The sequence below is a fragment of the Condylura cristata genome, unplaced genomic scaffold (assembly GCF_000260355.1).
Source record: "Condylura cristata isolate star-nosed mole 26May11 unplaced genomic scaffold, ConCri1.0 scaffold00017, whole genome shotgun sequence".
NCBI classification, from domain to species: Eukaryota; Metazoa; Chordata; class Mammalia; order Eulipotyphla; family Talpidae; genus Condylura; species Condylura cristata.
The window spans coordinates 11,590,580-11,613,807 of NW_004567118.1; the positions used below are offsets into that span (position 1 = coordinate 11,590,580).

The window sequence follows — 23,228 nt, forward strand, 5'->3', positions numbered from 1 at the left end:
TAAAAAATGCCTCATTCTTTGAAAAGATGCTTCATTTATCTTTGTACCTCTCCTGGCCGTAGTGCTTCCTCCAATACTTTGCAGATAAGTGCACTTTTTTCTTAATATTTATTGAGTACTTACTATCTGCAAGGCACTAGGCTAGCAATGTAATGAGCACTGGAGGAGGAAGAGATGAAATAACTAAAATGCAATCTTCTCCAAAGGAGTTTAAATCAAGCAGCCCTGTTCACTAGTAACCTAAGCAAGTGAACTAACTGTGGGGGTAGAATTGGATAGGGAGGAAAGGGGTGTGCTGAGTATGGAACAAACATCCTGAGTATTGAAAATGAGAACATCAGTACCATGATATGGAAGGTGAAGTGATGCGAGGGAAAGAAGGGAAAGACAGGGCAAAATGGCTTTGAAATCCTAACACTGTGCTGTGGTCATTATTGGAGACCTATCTAGGCCTGGCCAAACCAGTCCATCCTTCCCCTAATACCACAGTAATCTTTCTAAAACAAGATAGATCATTTAACACCCTGTTCAAATGTTTGCTGTTGAATGAATCTTGCATCTGATAACTGCAGGCTTATGTTAGGCATTATGGAGAATGCCAGTTTATCGAGATGAGACACACTCTGGAAACAGCTGGAGGACAAAAAGCAAGAACATACTGTAAACGTCCTGGGGAGGGAAAGTGAGCATATGATCAGTATGGTTGAGATCAATCAAGCAGGTATAGAGTAATCAGAGGAGGAGAGCATTTCATTAAATTAGAGACACTCAGTGAACTTTAGCGTCCTTTCAGTTCTCAGACCCCACTATCCTTTGTGATGGTTTATTTATTCATTTGCCAAATTAATGCTAAGCCCTTCAACAAAATGCTCATGAAATGTTTACTGAATGCTTTCTAAGTGTCAAGAACTGTGTTAGGCATTGGAAATACAGCAATGAAGAAGAGACTGCTCTTAAACTCTTATGGTATAACAGGGAAGACAGGTGTTAAACAAGTAAATGCAACAAAATGTGATTAACAGGGTGATGGGAGAGTATAAAGTGTTATAGGACCACAGAGCAGGAAACCTAACAGTCCAGGGCTTAGAAAAATATCCCTGACAGGTGATGTTTAAGCCAAGACTTTAAGGCTATATATGAATAACCAGACAAATGAGACTGAGCATTCAGGCAGAAGAATATTGCATGCAGAAACCTGCCATTAAGAGAGAGCATGGCAGTTCTAACAAGTTGAAAGACACTCAAAAAGGCTACAGCATGGAATCCAAGGAGGGAGGTGGGAAGAAATTAGGCTGAAGAGTAGGCAGAACTGCATGATGGAGAATTTTGCTACAGCATGCTGACGAGTGTACTGCGTCACTATTCTTTTGTAACATTAAAGTATCTGGCAAGGCTGTCTAACTGACTAAGTACCTAATAAGTGTCTGTTGAAGAATGGATGAATGAGCAGCTCGCCTTTGCAATGGACATGAGCTCACAGAGTGACTCAAACTTGAGCATTTGCTCCAGAAAGAAATCCCTCAGTTATAGGAGGCATCATTCCCTTAAATTTGCACAGCAGATTGAACTCATGACCTCTGTGAGGAGGCTGCTAACCTTTTGTGAAATTATTCGGCCACCTGACTACTCCAACAGGTGAAATTTAAGTGAATTGGCATGAAAGTCCATGTTCTTCTAGAGATGAGGGTAAAATGTTACCTGGCTGGGTACCCTGATCTTTTAATCTATAATGAAAACAAAATAGCCTTCTGAGCTTCATGGGCATGTATATCCCCCTAAGTTAGATGATTTGTAATAATGCTTCATGAACAAATAAGTTCAAGGAAGCAAAGAGTGAAGGACCCAGGGAGAAATTGACTTCTTAACAAGAAGAGAAAAAGACAGCTTTATGAAACTACACCCATTTTCATAAGTCACCAAGTCTCACCTCAGATTCCAACACCAGCATGTCACCTGTCAGGGAAGGGTGAGCTTCTTGGGTGAGATGACGTCTCTGGAAAGGGGACATTTTTAGGAATTTGAGATGCCTTTTCCAGATTCAAATTAATTACAGCCAAGGAAAAACATTCCACCCTCTTGTTTATGACCTAAAGACTTTCTGCAGAGTTGCCACAGAATCACATTAAAAAGTTGGGAGCTAATTTAACATTAGATATAAATAACAGATCAGATTAGTGCTAGTAGAAGGGTCCAAAATTATTTCTGAAGTCATCACAGAAGCTGAGCAGAAAGAGAAGCTGAATAGAGCTTTATAAACTCGTAATGCTGTTGCTAGGGACGTATGTGTGTGTACGTGAGAGAGAGAGAGTGTGTGTGTGTGTGTGTGTATGGTATTCAGATGTGTCTCAATCAGCAATGTCTCCCTAATAGGCAGCCTTATTTATAAAAGGTCATTTGCCATTTTATTGCAGAGAGAAACTTGAAAAATGCCTACCTAAGCGGCTTTCTAGGAAATCCATTTTGTGTGTTGCATTAGTCATGTAAAGCATAATGCCATGAAAAGCGCCAGGTGCATCCATGTGTGACCAGCATAGAAGTAGCGCTGGAATCTTCCTCCTAAGACTTAATTCTTGGTGTCCAAAGTCCCAGCTCTGCTGACTATCTTATCAGCATCTACTCAAACAGAAGCTCGAGCATTGCTTGAGCAGCCCCGACTGGATGGGCAGCTCTCCGAGGATGCCCTTGCTCCTGCAGGGAACCTGTAGGGATTGCCCAGGTGCCCTCAGGTGAGGGGATGTGACTACCACAGGTATGCATCCGGACCCAGGCAATGTTGGAGGAAGGGGATGCCTGGCCACAGGAGAGCTATCCATCACTTGCAGCCACAGATTGCTGGATGGGCTCTTGGGTGCCAGGCAGTCTTTCTTTCCCTGCAGATGAGGTAGTGCCAGGCTAACTGGCTGCAGTGCTGTCCCTGTGCTCATCTTTGAAAGACAGTCAGTTCTGATGCAGGGCTGTGAGGCTTATTGTTCTTGCACACCGTTCCTAATGGACTTGACAGACACAATAGGCTAAAAAATACACTGAAGTCATGGTATCCTTTTACTACATGCACAGGGGCTTGAAAAATCAAACCTTCCCAGGGCTGCAGCCCCGAGAATACACCTAGCTCCTAAGCCAAGCTGTTTCCCTCTCCCCTTCTCTCCTTGTGCATCATTTGCTCTTTTATTTTGCATTAAGAGTAGCTTAGTGATCATGGACTTCGGCTCTTGCCTGTAGTAATCCTGTTCGCATTTTATTCTTTACACAGACTAGCAAGGAGGTTTGCTTGCTTTGCGCAGAGGCTGAGCCACAGGAGAAAGCAAAGCCAATGTGATTTATTGAATGAAAGCTCTGGACAATTACCAACAACTTGTTCCCCTGCTGCCTTGAACAGCCTAAACTGGTAAGTCAAATTTATTGTTTGTCTTTCTTGTGAAGGTGGGCTTTCTTACTTAAACACTGGTTATTTTTTAAATGTGTATGTGTTGTTGTGGTTTCAATGATATAAGAATGTTGCATCCTCCAAAGTTAGCCGCCGGCAATCCACGAAAAACACACATAGTATATGTACAGTGGTCTGCAACAGTATAGATGCGTACATATGGAGAGGTACATGAATGGGGGTGAGGAAGCCCCATTTCTGATAGCTGGGCATTTTGCTGGCAGCAAACTTAAGGACATCAATGCTTGCATAACTGATTAGCATCAGCTATGAAAAAGAATATATTCTTTGCTGTATAAAATCATTTCTAATTATTTTCTCAAGTGCCTACAAAATACTTGTTGGGCCAGGTAGAGATGGGTCCCCTCATGCTGATAATCTTGAACAAAAATCCAGGCATACTGCCCTCTTTAATCCAGCTTGCAGGCTGGGGCTGTAGAATGGAATGTCAGTATTATGTCTTCAAGGAAGAACGTGCCCATAAATAACATTCTGACCATGATGTTGTCCCTGCCAGGGGACACAGTGGGTATCCGTGGACATCTTGTCTGATTCACTGACACTTCTGCATCTATGATGCTTAGGCCCTTTTATTATTCCATGAAGATATATGGCTGTTAGGGTACACAGGGTTCAGTGTGGGAGATACTAAGTATACTGTCACCCACATTGATTGGAAGGCCACTAATTATCACTGATAATTTTTTTCAATATTTTTGAGTAATAACTGATCTATACTTGCAATACCAACTATCCTGTTACCCACACTAATTATCATTGATAATTAAGGCTGAGGTTTCTTCTATACTGGAAGAAATATACCCCAGTTCATACTCAGTTGATTTATTTCCTAAATAAGATGTCCAGGAGCCTCTGCAGAGAAGTGAATGGAGAAAGTTATTGCTTTTACCACCACCAGCAGCACCAGCACCAGCACCAGCATGCCGCCTCAGTCTCTTGTTTACCTGGCTGCTTTATGGCAGCCTCAATCCATCTCTGGTGGGCTCAAAGTCCATATAAATGTCATACAGAGTTTAATGTCTTGGGTGCACTCTATCTGCAGTATATCACTGGCAGTTCAAATGAAGCTGTGGCCTTGGGTGCTGACAAAGATGGATGGTGTTGGAACAGTGAGCAGCATGCTTCTCTAAATAAAAACCAAAGTTAGGAAATCTGAGGGATGGGTGAAGTTTTGCCGAGTAGAAAGGATCCCCAGGTCACTCAATCATAAGAGCAGGCCATTCTCCCAGGTGACTTGGCTAGTTTGTAAGTGATGGCATTCCAGCTAGAAGGAGACAGAAGTGCCTAGTGGTTAGAAGACTGGTGAAATAGCAGGATAGTAGTACTGTGTGTGTCTTCGGGAAATTCCTTTCATCTCCCTAGACCTCCACTCCTTCATTAATGATTGTTTCAAAGAAGACACTGTAGGTTCAATTAATGTCTCATGGTGTACCACATAGCACGCTTGTTAAAGGGTCAATAGGTAGTCAAGATCATTGTTCATGAACTTTAATCTAGAGACAATGCCTCAAAAACCTACAGATGAGAAGTTATATGGGGATGAGGAGATGTATGCCCCCGTCCACAGTCTAGGGGATACAGAGAAGTTTGAGGAGGCATTGTCTTACTTAAGAGCTTGGAAGTGGAAAAGAGAGGTGGAAAAAAAATTAAATCTCAAATTCAAATAAGTGTGTTAATATTTTTTCCCAGTATTTATGAGTAAAAACAGATTTTCTATACTCGCAATGCCAAGGAATTGCAATACTGAAGATCTTTCATATTTTGAAACAAACATGCAAGTACTTGGGGGAGTTATTTCAAAGATGAGTAGAATCCATGTATAGAACTTATAGCAAATTTCAGTTATTTTAATTAGTCCCATAGCTAATCACATAGAATGTACCACTACAACTGTACCATGATTTTAGATAGTTCATTTGCAAAAAGAAGAAGAAGGAAGAAAATGTGTTCTAAGATTAAAGTGTCTAGAAATTCTTTCATCAGGAACTGTTAAGTATTGCTGTCTTTTATAAAACACACATATTCTCAGGAGGAATAAAAAATTCATTCATACCTTATCACAAGTGAATGTATTAAATATTTTCAACCTTATGAGAAATCCAAAAGATGTTGCATTAATGGTACACTGATTCTTCTTTCTATTTATTTCAAATCTGTTTCTGAGAACTTTCAGATCAGCTTTTTGATCAAATAGCTAAGTATAAGATATTTTCTTCTTTTTATGGAAATTGTACATTAGACAACACCATCCAAATTTCCCTAGAGATGCCTATGGTGGAAAACTGAACTCATTCTCTTTTGCCATTTAAATCCATTCTTCCTTCAGTATTCCTTTTGAACCATTATGTAACCAGTCAACAAAGCAAGGCTTATAGAATTTACTCTGTTTTCTGACTTCGTTAGCTCCTCCACCCAATCAAAAACCAAGACTGGTCCATATTACTTTCTTCATCTTTTTAATTTGTCCAGTCCACTGTCATCCAGCCTACTGTCATGAAATGCTATATTTAAATCACCAGCAATCATGGAAAATGTGTCAGGTGCTTCATACTTGGCTGTTCCCTGTGACTGATCCCAGCACATCCTCCTCTCCCTTTCAAACCACCCTCTAGATGCTACAAGAGTAATTCTTTAAAAATGCCATTAAGATATGCCTCCCTGAAAAAGGAACTCTCCTGCATTGCTGGTGGGAATGCAAACTAGTACAACCACTATGGAAAATTGTTTGGAGGTTCCTCAAACTGCTAAACATGGAGCTTCCCTACGACCCAGCAATCCCACTCCTAGGTATCTACCCAAAAGACACAAAAACACTGATTGAAAAAGATACTTGTACCCCCATGTTTATTGCTGCTTTATTTACAATTGGAAAAACATGGAAGCATCCCAAATGCCCAAAAGTAGATGACTGGATTAGAAATATATGGTACATATATACAATGGAATATTACTCAGCAACCAAAAAAGAGAAACACATGTCTTTTGCAGCAACTTGGATGGAGCTGGAAAAGATCATGCTTAGTGAGATGCCAAAAAGAGAAAGAAAAATCCCGGATGGTTTCACTCATAGCAGGAGTATAATAGACCAGGCGAGAAAATAACAAAAATAATGAACAACCATATACCAGAGACATTCTGTGGGGGTGGAGTGGGGAATGGGATCAAAAACGGGGGTGGGGGGAAGGGAGGGAAATGCACGGGACTATGGTGGTGGCACAGGGGTGATTTGGTGATGGGAAACCCGCGGGGATTACAATAGAGATGGAAAAAAAATGTGCAAAATGATGTAAAAATAAACTTTGTAATAAAAAAAAAAGATATGCCTCCCTGGTAGCACAAGTGGTTAAGCCTCAGCACTATGAAGCTATCAGCAGCCACTGCAGCATAAGTTCAATCCCTGGCCAGGGAGGTGACCCACGTGGCACAGCAGACCTTTCATGTCTCCCCCGGTGGTCCCCTCAGCAATGTATTTCAGTAGATCTGCCTGCTCTGCTCCCTGCTCTGTCTCTGGTGAATTCTCTCACTTCCTTGTACTTCTAGCCTATATCCCAGCTCTTGTATGCAGAAATAAATAAATCTTTTAAAAACAGATATCTAAGATCTCAGTCCAATTACCCAGATACCAGATCTGCACCCTTGGGGGTTCTCTCAGTTCCTTAGTACCTAAAATGGCAAAAATGAAAGTGCTTATTTACCTGTGAGAGTTGATGAACATTATTCTAAATAGTGCCTGGCTGAAAAAGAGCACTAGAGAAGAAAAAGCTGCTGTTATTGTTCCATAATTTCTCAATAATATATTTGCTGTTTCACAACTGCATACTAGCATAGCTATTGTCTTGCTATGAGCACATTGGGATACAGGTCAGTTAACCAAATCACTTCAATTTGCCTAATTTTCCCAGTTGTAGTACTGAAAGTCCTTCATCCTGAGGACCTCCTCAGTCCCCGGTAAAACAAGACAGTTGGTCACCCTCTGAAGGATCCTATCTTACTCAACTTCAGATTCTTAAAGTCTATCACAGGATACATAGGTTACAAAGTTGATCATCCATAAGGATTTCTCAAACCATAGAATCAATATTACCTCTCTTTCCCCCTTCTCACTCATAAACATATGCTTTGAGACTTCAAAAACTTGTTGTATTCCCTATATTCAACAGAATATTTCAAAATCAGCTTGGTCTCAGGCTGACTCACAGCTGACTCTTGAGAACTTGCCACTGAATAACTGAATGTATTTTCTTTAAGTGCACAGGAACTGAAAGTTTGCTCCCACCCTCTTATGTGTAATTAGATGACAGAATTGGCCATCCTTTAGCAATCAAAGACATGCCTTTCATGTTAACAGTGGGTAGAGTAAGGGGGGGGTTTCACACTTTGTATTCTGTTTAGTGATAGACAGGGCAAAGTCTGAAGGTCCCTAGTTCACATCACGTCCTGAAAGGCAATCTTGTCCCAGTCTCTTCACTGAATGTATCTGTCTACCCAGCTGTCAGGAATGATAAGGGTTCCTGTTTCTGATATGTTTTGTCTTACAATTGTTCCTCACTCAAATGGGCTCGGATTTTTCACAGAACAAATAGGATGAGAAAATCCTACAACCACGCTTTGCTGACACAGGGACTCTGGACGAGCCAGAACTCATAAGGAGGGCAAGATCTTGTCTTCAGAATCAAAATCTAGAAAAAAGAAATTGACAGGCTGCCAGACAAAACTCCCTCAGGCAGAATTAATAGTAGAGTTGCTAAGACCATCGGCTTTGGAGTCAGAATTCAAATCCTGCATCCTCCACATGTTGGCTATAAGATCTCAGGCAAATTATCTAACCTCTCTGAGTCTTACTTTCTTTAATTGGTCGAAGAAAGTACAATAATAGTTCTGATGTCCTCATAGTGTTGTTATTACACTTTGAAAACAAAGTGTTGTTATCACAGCTTATGAAAACAAAGCCTGAGACAAACCTGATTGTGGAATGTTCTATTCGATATTGGGAAATACGACCTCAAGGCATCCAGAGTAAAGGGAAAATGGAGATGAGTCGAGGAAGGAGAGAAAACAAATAAAGGTACTTTTGATTCAACTATAAAAAGACTTCACAAGAAAATACCTCTGGTTGTCTATATGTGATTGCTTCCAAGAAGTCTTTGAAATGGTTTGCAGGGGAGGCATGGAGAGGAAGTTATCTGCAGGCTCTCACCATCTCCTGCCTCTCATTGGTCCAGTTTTTCCATTTCCAGATGTTATCCCTCAGCATAGCTGTGAGAGAGGCTGGACCTCCATGGGTTGGTTTCAGAGTTGCTGCAGCTACTGTCCCAGCAAGCATAAGCGAGGCCATGCCAGCACCCAGCCTTCACCTGAGATTACTGGTGGACAAGACAGGATAGTGGCAATAGCCAAGACTCTATTACAAGAGGCCACAGGCCTGGGAATAGCTGGTTTCTGAGGTAAACCTTAAGGATTCTCTCCTCTCTTCTTGTTACTCTTGCCATTTTCAACCTGGATTTTCCATGTTATATTCATTCTTTCCTTTCAGGTTGGCTCCAGGTATATTCATTCACAGCTCTCCAAAAGTGTAGAGAGATTGGACTGTAATATGTCCAAGAGGAGAAGTTTTAAATTTTGATGAAGTTCAAATTTATTTTATAGCTTGTGCTTTTAGTGCCTCTAAGAAATTATATTATTCCAGTTCACAAAGATTTCTTCCCATGTTTTCTTCTATACGTTATATAGTTATAGCTTTTGCAGGTAGGTCTCTGACCTATTTCAATTCAAGGTAATTTTTATGTATGGTATAAAGTAGAAGTTGAACTACTATGTTTTTATATTGATATTCTATTGTTGCATTATTTGTTGACAGAATTATCTTTGTCCCTATTAAATTACCTTATCACTTATGTCAAAATTTAATGATGATGTATGTGTAGGCTACTTCTAGTTTCTATTCTGTTTCTTTCATGTGTATGTCTATCATTATGCCATTATCTATATAACTATCCTTACACTAATACTATAGGTCTTTATTATTATAACTTTATAGCAAGTCTTGAATCCAAGTAATATAATTCTTCCATTTTGCTCTTCTTTTTCAAATTTGTTTTGGGTATTTTAGATTCTTCATAGTTTTATAAAAATTATATTTAGATAAGTTTGTCAATTTATAAAAAAAAGACAGCTATTTTTTAAATAAATATTGTGTTGAATCTATAGAGCAATTTGAAAAATTGATACATTAATAATACTAATTATTCTGATTTGATCCATGAACAAGATCTCTATTTCTTTAGGTTTTCTCTAATTTCACCCATTGATATATGTAGTTTTTATTACAAAGTTTGCACATACAATCTTATATTAATTACTAGGCAGGTGTTTAGGATTACTCTACAAAACTCTGTGAAGCATATGTAAGTGAAGAATATCTTGCTTTTCTTCATTCCAATCTATGTATCTTTTACATATTCATTTACTTACTTTACTCTACCCCACTGGCTAAGATACCCAGTACAATAGAAAAGATAATAATAAACATTCTTGCCTGAACATCCTTGAAAGCACTTTTTTTTAAGCTGTTCCTGCCTTTTTTTTTTTTTTAAGATTTATTTACTTATGCATACAGAACTGGGGTACAGGCCAGAGGTGCAGGGGCGGTGAGAGGCTTCACCAGAGACAGAGTGGGGAGCAGAACAGGCCAAATGAGGAAGTACACTGCTGAGGGGAGCAGCAGGCAGGTCAGGAGAAGTCTGCGGTGCCATGTGGGTAACCTTGGCATGGGGCTCGAACTCATGCTGAAGTGGCTTTAGCTTCTTAGTGCTGTGCTTTTAACCTGCTGTACCACCAGGGAGGGCTTTTTTTTTTTTTTAAATAATATAATAGTTTATTTTTACATCATTTTGTGCATTTTTTTCATCTCAGTTGTAATCCCTGTGGGCTTCCCATCACCAAATCTCCGGCGTGCCATCACCATAGTCCAGTGCATTCCTCCCCACTACCATTTTTTGATTCCATTCTCCACTCCACCCCTGTAAAATGTCTCTGGTATGTAAATTTGCTGAAAGTTTTTTTTTTAATCATGAATAGATCCTGAATATTGTTGCTGCCTTAGCATTATTTAGATAACTGCAGGTTTTTATTTTTATACTGTTAATACAGTGAATTACATCTATGGGTGGTTGAGTGTTCTTCTCGTCTTGTAGCTGGTCCTGAAATAAATCCTCCAGGTCATAATGTATAATCTTTTTTTGTACATTGCTAGATTTTATTTGCTAACATTTTGCTGAGGTTTTGTCTTTATTTATATAACACGTGTTGAGTGATAGCTGTCTTGTAGCTTTTTTCTGTTTCTGGTATCAGGACATTGCTAGCATCAGTAAGTCAAATTTCTGGAAAAGTTTTGTTTACAATTGGTGTTATTTCTTTCTTACATGTTTCACAGACTTTAACATTTACCATGACTTTTATTAAAGATTTGGGAACAAAAGAAGTTATTTTAAAAACTAGTTTTTTGAGGAAAAAGAACATATAAAACTAGAAATTAGTTGTCCCATAGAAGGTCTCTTTCTGGCTAACTCTCTCCTAAAGTCGGTCCTATAGCCAGAGGCCAGTCTTCCTTCAATTAACAGATCTATTTCCCCTTCTTTTTGGAGATCAGGTCCCCTCAGTCTCTCTGTAAAAAATGAAAATGCATCTTCTTTCTTAAGAACAAAGCTTATGTGTTTTAATTTTTCTTATGAAAAACAGATCAGGAAATAGTGGCATAGCCAGTAAAAGGAATACTACTCAACAATAAAAAGTGAAGAACTGTTGATGTACACACTGTAGATGAATCTCAAAGAAATTAAATTTTTAAAGAACCCAATTTTTTTAAAGTGTACATATTGCTGATTCCACCTGTGTGAAACTTTAGACAATGAAACTTAATCTATGGTATCAGAAGCATACTAGTAATTGCCTGGGAACCATGAACCTGAAAAAAATATGTGTTAAAAAATATTTATTAAACAAATAACAAACCCTAGAAATCTGTCTGTAGAAATATGGCTACCAGAAGGGGAGTGGGATATCAAATGTGAAAGGAACCCAGTGAACCTTGGTAGAGGATTATGGGTACCTTGGTGGTAGGTGTGGTATGTGACATACATTTGAAAGAGATGATCCAGACTTTGAGACTTCTGGATTACAGAAGTAATCCAAAACAAAATTTAAAAATATCTATTTAGTGAACGTGCATTTATTTCAGATACTCTGCTAGACTATAGTTATACACACACATATATATGCACATATTTTAGTCATCTCACTTAAAACTCCAATTTCCCTTTAGACATCACTTTAATAACTGGGATGGGGAATATTATTAATGAGGAGGAAATTGAAACTTAGGGAAGCTAAAGAATTTACCAAAGATTGTGCTTAAAACTACTTTGATTATCTTGAGGTTTAAGAATGGAATGAAATATAACTATAGATCTTAGTCTGTGGAGTTTTTTAAGAAGGCGGATACCCCAGACTTACCACAACAAAAGTAGGTTCCCTGCCTGGCCTCCCCTTAGCATTAGATATATTGATTTTTATCCTCAAAGTATTTCATTCAACATTTGAGTTTCCTTTTTTCCCATTTAATACTATGCAAAGATACTGAGCCTACTGTTGTTTTCAAGGTACTCTTATGAGTGGTATATATGATCCCAGTGAGAATCTATGACACTTTCAAACAGAGATAACTGAGGAGGGGTAAGTTTTATACTTCTTTTGCAAAATTTATTCCTAAATATTGTCAGCTTTTTAATGCCATTATGAATGGAATTATTTTCATAATTTCACTTTAGACAGAAAGGAGAAAATAGTTACAAGAAATTTACATTTTTGTATTTAGACTCTCTTTCATATTTAGCTGCATAGCCTCCTTGCCAATATTCTGTGCATCTTCATACGAATTTCAGTTACTATCTAGTGCCTTTTCACTTAAGCCTGAAGAACCATATTTAGTATTTCTTATGGGAACATCTGTTTCCAAATTCTCTCCATTTTTACCTGTCTGTCAATGTCTTAATTTCACCTTTATTTTTGTAGGCTAGTTTTCATGATTATAGAAATTCTTAGTTGAGGCTTTTTCCTTTTAGCATTTTGAATAAGTCACTCTCATTTCCTATATTGATGCTGGTGAAAAATCAGCAGTAAATATTTTTGAGGACCCCTCATATGTAATTAATTATTGCTTTTTTATTTTTCCAAGAAATTGTCTTTGCATTTAGTTTGTAACAGTTTGATTTGATGTATCCAGACTGAGTCTCTTCGAACTTACCTTATGTATGGAGCTTCTTGGCTGTGCAGGTGAATGTTTTTGTCAAATTTGAGAAGCTTTTGGCCATTATTTCTTCAAATGTTTTCTTGTCCTTATCTTTCTGGGATTCCTATTTTGCATATGTAGGTACATTTGATAGTGTCCTACAGACCCTTAATATTTTGATCATTTTTTTCATATTTTTCCTTTTTGCTCCTCTGACTTAATAATCTCAATTAGTCTATCTTCAAGTTTGTTGATTCTTTCTTCTGACTGTTTAGATCTGATATTGTGCTTCTCTTGTGATTTTTTTATTTCGATTGTTGTACTTTTCAATTCCAGAATTTCTATGTGGGTTTGGGTTCATTTTTATAATTCCTTCTTTTTTGTTGATATTCTCTACTTTGTAAAGTATCATTCTCATAACATCCTATATTTCTTTAAACATGGATTCCTTCAGTCCTTTGGACAAATTTAAAATAGCCTACTTAAAGTCTTTGTCTAATTAGTCCAGTGTGTGTACTTCTTCTCTTCAGAGGCAATATTATTGACTGCTTTATTTCCTGTGCTTGTTTCTTTGTACATCTCATATTTTTGTTGTTTTTGTTAAAGACTAGTTCTCTTAAAAAAAACATAATGTGGCAACCCTGAAGTAAGATTTTTGTCTTTCCTCAGTGTTCATTATTTAGTGATTTTTTTTTCAGAGCTTAATCTGTTAAGTCTATATTTTTTGTTATATGTGGCTACTGAAGTATCTGCTTGGTTAACTTTGTGGTCAACTAATGATTGAACTGGAATTTTCTTAAATGCCTGGAACCAATAAGTCTCCCAGTCTTTGCAAAGGCGCTCTATGTGAACATGGGGGCACAGCTTCAAACTCACCAGGCAGTTGGCAGCTCTGTCTTAGCTTTACCTTCCTGCTTGCACAGTATTACAGTCAGACAGAAATGAGATTTTAGAAACTTCTTGTTTTTTTCCTGAGAATTTCCCCATCCTTAAATGTGTATGTGGTCTGCTAGATCCCCAGAAACATGTCAAAGCTTTTCAAAATACGCTATGGCAGCTACGATGGTAAACAATAGCTGATGTTTTTTTCTAACAAACACTCCAAAGAAAAAGATGATTTATACTTGCTGAGCTTCTAGTCAGGTCAAATAAAGAAAAGCTTTGTGAGTGGAGTCTTCCAGAGAAACACTAGACAAGTCAAATAATGACAATTTTCTTCAAATGGTTTGGGAGGAGCCCTATCACCATTTAACACCATCCAGTAAGTGCTAGGCCACTGTTTTTTTACTATGAATATAGACTGTTTTTAAGACTACCACATGGAAGATGAAAATAAGAAAACTTAAAAATTCCACAAAGCTCACTGTTCTTACCAAATTCAGCCACTTTTCTTGAATAAACATTTCCTGGATTACTAGAAACCTTTGGTTAATTTCCAGGGTTCTGAAAAAATTGATGCTGACAATTTTTGCTAATGCTCTCAATGCTTTTATGGAAGAGGGGATTTTCAGAGATCTATTCCCACTGACACACCATGCTCTTATTTTTAAACTTTCTGTGAAATGTTTCTTTAGGGGAACAACTTGTTGTTGTTTTTTTTTTCAAAGTTTCCATCAGAGATTTTTGCTTTTATTAGAAAAGAAAACCACTGGAATGTCATACACTCACAGATAAATTCAGTATCAGCTCCACTACATCATTTTACAATTTCTCTATGTTTTTATTGTTTCTTTTAATTTTTCAAGTGGTTTTAGGCATATCTCTCATCCTCTTCCCCTAACAATTTGAGGTTCTACTTCTTACTTGTTTTACTGTAAGTTACTGTAAACAGACATATTAAAAGATGTAAACTAATAATTTTCTATTGAAATAAAAATGCAATAGTATAATACATAGGATCAAATTTCAAGACAATATTTAAAACAAACAAGAAAACTATTTAAATTATCACAGTATACTTTGTTGAGAAGAACATTTGAAGTAATCTTAATAATTGTTGTTCATTATTGGGTGATTACTATGTACCAAACAGGATAACAATCTTTTGTGGATTTATTTAAATTTCATAACTCTGTAAGCAATGTCCTATTATTGCCTTTTAATTTGTGAGTAAGCAAAGCTCCAAGACTTTTAAAGAAATAATGTCCAAAATCACATAGGTTACAGATAACAATATCGTGGCTTAAGTTCGGGTCCCCTAATTTCCAGCACCAAGCTACAGGACTTCTCAAATATTTATCCCTTTCATAAGGGTAAAATTAAGAGCACAGCTAATTGGAAGGGGCATGCATGTTCTAAAGCTAAGTAATACAAAGTTGTCTTTCTGGGTATCTCTTATTAGACACAATTTTAAATATCAAGTAGGAAAAGAAGGACAATTGACAGATGAAAGCTAGAAGGATGCTAGGATGGCCTGGGAGAAAAAGACAGTTGGGACGGTGTGAGAAGGAAATCAGAAAGAAGAGAAAGTCAACCTACTTTTGACTGAAGGGAACAGATGGGAGATGTGCAAAGACAAAGGGCATGTGGGAAGGTGTCATTAGTTAGAGGGCAAGTTACTGGAATTTGATCAATCGACAAGAATTTATTTACTGGACTCCTGGGCACTGTGGGAGATACAAAAGAATGTAGAGTTATTTTGGGAATGATAATGATGTAGACAAGACAGATGGCTTGAATTGGGACATTAATGCTGAAGGAAAAGGCTAGAGACAGAAGGCAGAAAGAAAGAGGTTAGGGCAATCCCCATGTGAGCTAGCTTGCCTATCAATCTGGATTTTTTATGAGAATGGAAAGAAGTAAAAGCAATTTTGTTGTGTAGGTGCCACTGAATCAAAGACAAAGGATTGGCAGATGGAAGGAGAAATGTGTCAAATCACCTACACTGTCCATTTATGCCTTTGTGTAAATTAAAATATTTTTTTTATAAGTTTGAAAACAGGGCCCTCCCTGGTGGCACAGCTGGTTAAAGCACAGCACTAAGAAGCTAAAGCCACTTCGGCATGAGTTCGATCCCCACCTGCCCCAGAGGTGACCTACAGGGCACAGCAGACCTCTCCTGACCTACCCGTTGCTCCCCTCAGTGGTGTACTTTGTGGATCTGCCCATTCTGCTCCCCACTCTGTCTCTGGTGAAGCCTCTCGCCGCCCCTGAGCCTCTGGCCTGTACCCCAGTTCTGTATGCACAAATAAATAAATCTTTAAAAAAAAAAAAGTTTGAAAACCCACCCATCTACACCCTACAAATAGTGCTTTACATTTTCCTCCCAAATACAAACATTATCATTTGGCTAAGGGTGGGTAGGGCTTGATGAATATGATTAACACTGAATAGGCCTGGCCACCTTGAATATCAGTAGGAACTCTATTGGTCTTGAAGAAAGTCGTGAATAAGACTTAAAAAGTGACTAGAGATATTGAACAATGTAATGAAAATGGATATCCATTGTTAATGTGAAAGATTGATTGGTGCTAGTGGACATGAAAATTAATTTAGAGGCATGGAGAGGCAATGAGCTCTCTGAGTAATCCTTAGTATATTATATGTAATAGAATTTCATATGTACATTCATTTATTCTAAGGTATCTATGGAGTATCTGCTATAACAAACACCTTTTCTTCCATGTCTCTTCCTGCATTCCAAACGCTTTCCGTGTATTATCTCACCAAATCCTCATAGCCATAACTTATGTAGATGTTATTTTATCCCATTTTATAATTGAAAAAAAAATAAGATGTTAAGTGATGTGTTCAAGATCACATAGGCAGTAGGAGGAAGAGTAGCAAATGCTGTCCTGCTCTGTGTCATAGTTGATGGCAGGAACATTTTAGGTGTCTAGGATATAAAAATTAATACTTGACATTCCTTGTTCTTAGCAGCATATAGATAGGAGGGACATGCATAGAAAGACAAACAAACTATGTAATATAATAAAACTTCTACTAAAAAAGGCATAAAATAAGTGGATGAGAAAAGAAATGTATACATTTGCCTGGAGTATCAGAAGCCACTTAGCATAGACTTTAGGGTCAGCAATTATTTCCTCACTCACGAAGGCACAGGTGGAATTCCAGGACATGCAGAACAGTGTATTCAATGACTCCAAGGTAGGGAAGTGTTTGAACCACCTCGGGAACTCAAAGGAAGTTGAAAGGCTCAAACACCAAAGGTAGAAGTATATCTAGGAGGAGAAAAGTCTGGAGAGGTAATCACTTGTATATGAGCCTAAGGAATTCAGATTTTTATCTTGCAGAAATTGGGAAATCATTCAAGTCCATCCTACAGAGCTTTTATTAATAAAAGAGGTTCTGCATGGTATTATATTAGAGTTCCTAAGGCTACAGAATACCTAACGTTCACAGCTAAGTAGCAATGGCAGTTCTGCAAAATGAACACTCCATCGGAGGCTTGAAGGCTGTTGGTGAAAAGACAACAATATGCTCCAGGTACATTTGGGTCCAAAGTACCAGAAGTTGCACTGAGAATAGACACTGTGCTTAACTGCCTTGACTGGTTACTTTACCCGATACTTTACCCATGCATTTGTTAATCCAGGACATTGTTAATCTAATACATAATATGCGTACCAGGTGGCCATCACCTTGTTAACAGCAGTATTTCAAACTTGACTGCCAATATAATGGTGGACGGCTTTAGAAAAGGCATGGCTCATCTCCTGGAAACTAACTTCAGGTATGACATGGATGAACACATGATTAGAGATTTGGGGACTAGCAATCAAATGCTACTTGGAGAATGCTAGCAGTGAGTGACCTGGAGAATACTATCTGTAATATCTGGTGTGAGCAGAGATAGGCCTATAGACACAATTCCCTCAAGCCTCTAGGCAGTGGGATAATTCACCAAATCACAGACATCAGGCACAAATTAACACTTGGGGAGAAGAGGAACCTGCAAGGAGCAACCACAGTCTCTCATACACCCAATAGGGGGCAGCATCTGGAAGGAGGTAAGTAGAAAGTTCCCAATTACATATACCCAAGAGGAACTGAACAGACTCCATAAGTAATAGCATTGAGCAGCTTCCTCCCAGTGGGATCAAGAACAAAAGACCTTATGAAGAGGTTCATGTCAAAATTATGTTTTACGTAAATGTAGATGTGTACACAGTAAATGGAGATGGTCATTTTATTCTTGCCAACAATTAGATACATGGCCATAAAAAAGCTGCTTTCCATTGCGGGGCTTCAGCTTTCTCATCTACAACATGAAGAAGCTGCATTTGATGATTTCTAAGTTCCTTTCCAACTGTAATTTTTTATTAGGACTCCAGATGGTTACTGGAGATGATAAAATTCTTTTGTCGATGTACAATTATATTGTATAAATGCTACAACATCAGATTTTCCTCCTTGTAGGAACCTCTGTGTGAAAATGACCCAACAAATGCAGAATTTACATCTTTCTCAGTCAAAGAAACATAGCACCCCATCATCTCCCAACGCTGCCAAACGCCTGTACAGGAACCTTTCTGAGAAACTTAAGGGGAGCCATTCTTCGTTCGATGAGGCCTATTTCAGAACAAGAACTGACCGGCTAAGTCTCAGAAAGACCTCAGTGGTAATACAACTCTTTTTCTCCTTGATTCAGTTTGATTTGCTCAGTTGTGTTTGGGTTGAAGAAGGTTCTAAGGTGATACACACTTACTTCAGAATCTATCTCAGCAGTTTTTCTAAGAAAAGTCAGGGAAGGCAGGAACTATATATATCTACTGTAGCTAGCTGAAGTTTGAATGGTTATAAGTTTTTCCCTTCTTTTTCTTGATTTCTTTCCCCTAGGTTTTTCTAGCTCTAATGGGGGGAAAAAGAGCAGTTTGACAAATATGGAGTATGAGATTAAATAGGCTTTCTGTGAGCTCCAGTGTTCATTCAAGTATTGAATGAACAATATTCTATTTACTTATTATAATGTATACTCCATATGCTTTCCAAGGCATTTGAGACAGAATCCAAGCAAAAACTGCATGGGCATTATATGATGGGAAATAAATAAAGAGATGAGAGAGGGAGGAAGGGGCGGGGGTTGGTGGAACAAAGCAAAGATTACAAAAGAAAATACTAGAAAAAGAAAATATTGGGAAGCATATACTAAAATCTTGGGTGGAGACAGTACCTAAAATTCATCACTACTATACATTTATCTCAGAGTTTCCAGTCAGTCATAGCAGGAGGGGAAACACAAATGGTTATAGCATCCCACTACCTGATAAATGAAAGTAATTCACTCTACTAGGAGAATTGAATATTTCCTGTCACTAAGTTCTCTGGCCTTTTTAAGAAGTTAAATGAATTATGTAATAGAAAGTAAAGAGTAGTATTGGTGGTGATCTAGACATTCTCATATAGTAGTTTCTTATATTGGTTTTCTGTAAAAGATGAGAGCATTATATTAACATGCTCAATAAGAACATTTCTGCACAGCGTAAAGGCACCATTTGTCTCAGCTTAAAACTGAAATGAGCCCTCGCCTCTTCAGATAGAAGTGTGCTACAGTTTGCCAACAAAATCATGAGTGAGGAAATGACAACACTGAGAGCAAATACAGACATGAGAAATTAGACATACTACGAATCACAAATACACAACTGTGGACAGGGAGGCATATTAATTTTGCACTCATTTGTTTTCTAATTTATTTTCTCATTTCATTTCTCATCTTCCAGACAGGCTTGGTTGTGGCTGAGGTACGGCCTGATCATCAGAGTCTGTTCAATTCAGCAGATTTTGACAAAACCCTTTTCCATTCAGCAGATTGTACTTGTTGCAAAGAGCTGTCTACCAAAATATCTCTATCCTCACAGTCCCTAATATCAGGCATTTGCATAATAGTTTTGTATTTTCCTCCAATTTCAATCATGTATTATGTATTCAGCTAAGCCAGCCTGCAGCCTTTGACAGGAAGAATCAAATTTTGATGCAACTAAAAATATAAACTCACCAGCCTAAATATTTAATAGCTGAAGACCTCCCACATTTTAATCAGGTGATCACTATGCCAGGTCAAGACCAATGGTATTTCACCATTTGAAAAAAAAAGAAAAGAAAGAAAGGAACTTGGAGACACAGATATGTACATAGCACATGTTTTGTTCTTTTCCCATGAGCTATAGAAATATATGTTTGAAAGAATTCCAGAGCTTTTCTCTGTTGTTTACTATTAATCCTCTGAAAGATCTTTTCAGAAAAACCACATTATTGTTAGTTATTTCTACAGACAATTTGTATACCACAAATATTCAACTTTGCCCCTTTCAGAGCGCCAAGTCAATTATTGATCACTCAGACACTGAAACCCTCCCTGGACTGCATGTGTTGAGCCCTACAGATGAGAGTTGTGTGGTTCAGGATTTGGATATTTGAGAAAGTGTAGGGACTGGTACAAAAAATTCAGGAGTTTTAAAATCAGCCTCTCGGCAATCTGAAGCTATTGGAGAACTGTAGAGAGGAGAGTGACATGAAACATTGTATGTTTTAGAAAGATTAATCTAGGATCAGCAAGATTACTCTTGTATCAGCATAGAACTTCAACTAGAGAAGACTCAGCCTAGTGGCAAACAAGTTATGGCTCAGGCAAGAAATGTAACTGGGCAATAGTAGAACTCTAGGGCTAGAGAGGGAGGGAAGAGAAGAAAAACAGAGAAGGCTCACTCTCAGTTTCAAGGTAGTCATAATTAGAACTACTTGTACATCGCCCATGCCAGCATTTCTCAAATGGTGTTCTTATGGAACATCGTTCAAAGGGCAATGAAAACAAGTGCTATGAAAAGTGTTTTCTGTGAACAAATTACTTTCTACCACTTAGAGGGTCACTAATTGGATGTTAAAATAATTAGAACCTGAAAACCCTTACAGCACAATACTATGGTAACTTGATTTAATCCAGTGTTTACCAAATTTATTTGACCCTATGCTACTTTCTTCACTGAATACCTTTTATTGAGCTAGGAAGCTGTATTCCACAGAAGACTGGTGAAAAGTTGGTGTTTGCTCTTATCTATAGATTAATCATGCTATTCTGTACTGTCTCAATGCATTTAAATGTACAGATCTGTTCAAAGCCCATTAGAAATGATGGAGGCTCCCACTGTGTTTACTTTGGAGACCATGGGAGAAATTGTATTTGTACTTTTTAGAAGTGGGAATATATTACCGAAGGGGTCCTTAAGATTCAAAACAGCTAAATTGCAATAACACTGGTCTGTGAGATGGTGATAACATGCTTTTCTTCTTCTCTGGTAGAACTTCCAAGGCAGTGAAGCCATATTTGAAGCAGTTGAACAGCAGGACATGGATGCTGTACAGACCCTCCTGTACCAGTATACGCCTGAAGAACTAGATCTCAATACACCTAACAGTGAGGGATTAACACCACTGGATATTGCCATCATGACCAACAATGTGCCCATTGCTAAGATTCTTCTGAAGTCAGGAGCCCGAGAAAGTCCACACTGTAAGTAAATCTGCGAGGGAAAAATATAGCATTAAAGCTAGATGCCAGTATTGAAATAGCCATTGCTGACCTTAGAGCACAGACTCTGAAATCCTTTACAAGTTTCCTTGGACTTTAATGCAAGTAGTAATAGTGTTTATTAGTTTAAGCAAGCATCAAGTTATATTCTAAACAGAACACACTGGATGGCATTAAAAAGAAGTCTCTAAGGAGGTTCCCACTAAAAAAAATTTTTTTTAAAGATTTATTTATTTATTCATACAAAACTGGGGTACAGGCCAGAGGTTTGGGGGATGAGAGGACTCACCAGAAACAGAATGGGTAGACAGGCCGACTGATGAAGTACACTGCTGAGGAGGGCAGCAGGCAAGTCAGGAGAGGTCTACTGTGCCATGTGGGTCACCTTTGGGGCGAGGGTCAAACATGCACTGAGGCAGCTGTGGCTTGCTTGCCGTGCTGCCCTTTCACCTGCTGCACCATGAGGGATGGCCCCCCACTAAAATTTTAACCCAAACCTTAAACACTTGAGCTAGGGCAAACATGTGAGGCTAAAGAGAAAAATACACATAAAGATTGCGTGTGTTAGTCTTTGTATCCACAGTCAGTACGATGGCTTGCTTTATTCATTTCACAAACACTAATTGCAGACACTTTCTGGGTATGAGGAATGCAGCAGTGAGTCAGACAGAACCCCTGGCCTCAACAGAACATAGACAGTAGTGGTCACTTCCAATAAGCAAGTAAATACATCAATTAAAATATAAACTTAAATAGTGGTCATTGCTGTGGAGAAAACAAAATGGCTAGAGGTTGATGGAAAAGGGAGTATTTTAAAGAGGATTAGACAAGAAATGCCACTCTGATGCATTCAGTGAGCCCTGAGAGAGGTTGGGGTCAACTTCTGAGCAAAGTAGACAGTGAGCAGAAAGGTGCTGAAGCAGCAGAATGAGACTGTCATACCTGAAGGCCAATGTGGTTACAGCAAAGTGAGGAGAGGACAAAGGAGGAGGGGTGGCTGAGGAAGAGTCATCTAGGCCAGATCAGGCAGTATCTGGCCGGCCATGGGAAGCAGGTGAATGACCCCTCTGCTTTACACTTTAGAAGATCTGGACAGTGGAACAGACAGTAGTGGGGCCCTTGTGACACTGGAACAACCAGCTAGGAGACCATTTTAGATAGCAGCCCAGGAGACAGAGGCCAGTGGCTTGTACTGATGTGGATGCAACATTGATGGTGATCAGGGGTGGAATTCTGGCTGGATTCTGAAAATAATTTAGTAAATATATAACTCACATGCCGCACAATTCACCCAATTAAAGTGAATAATTCTGTGGTCTTTCAGTACATGTGCAGGGTGGTGCACCCAGTGCCACAATCAATTGTTGAACATTTTCCACCACACCCAAGAAGTCCCATACCTTTTAGCTCTTGTCTTCCAACTTACCTGGTCTTCCCAGCCCTAGGCAACCATTAATCTGCTTTCAGTTTCTATAGATTTGCCTATTCTGGACATTTCATGTCAATCAGCCTTGCACATAAGTGGAACCCCATATGATGTTATATTTTGCAAATGGCTTCCTTCTGGATGTATTTTGAAAATTCTTGTGGAAAGATCACACTTGGGGCCCTGGAAGAAGATCCCTTTGAGTGGCAGTGTCCTGCAACCATCACCCCATGACAGGCACCATTCTCACCTTTTCAATTTATTGACCACTTCAGCCCTCTGAGCCTCACCCTGATGCAGGCACTCACATGCCCTGTAGTGCAGACTCTCTGGCCCCATGACCAAAATATCTCTGAGCCATAGTTTTTATGTCTTCTAAAAGAAAAAAAGCAAACTCATCACTAATGATGATTCACTTACTTCCAAGTGGGAAGACCCAGAAGCGTGAAAGCAGTAAGTAAATATGTACTAAGAAATTCCATCTTTGCTCCTAACTGTCATAAACCCCACCACCCAAAGACTCAGTGCAGAGGCTGATCCTTTTATCAGTCAACTATTTATTTTAAAAATACTAATTTCATAG

The 23,228-nt window shown here is 38.5% G+C and overlaps 1 protein-coding gene across 1 annotated transcript in view; it reads left to right on the forward strand.

The window, feature by feature from the left end:
• Positions 1-1,152: 1,152 nt before the first annotated feature.
• Positions 1,153-23,228, forward strand: part of ANKFN1 (ankyrin-repeat and fibronectin type III domain containing 1) — a 119,562-nt gene continuing 97,486 nt past the window's right edge. Inside the window, exons 1-5 of the mRNA XM_004685007.1 lie at positions 1,153-1,276; positions 2,584-2,701; positions 3,251-3,385; positions 18,111-18,312; positions 20,991-21,201. Of these exons, the coding sequence (XP_004685064.1) occupies positions 1,153-1,276; positions 2,584-2,701; positions 3,251-3,385; positions 18,111-18,312; positions 20,991-21,201 (790 nt within the window). The remainder of the gene's footprint in view (positions 1,277-2,583; positions 2,702-3,250; positions 3,386-18,110; positions 18,313-20,990; positions 21,202-23,228) is intronic.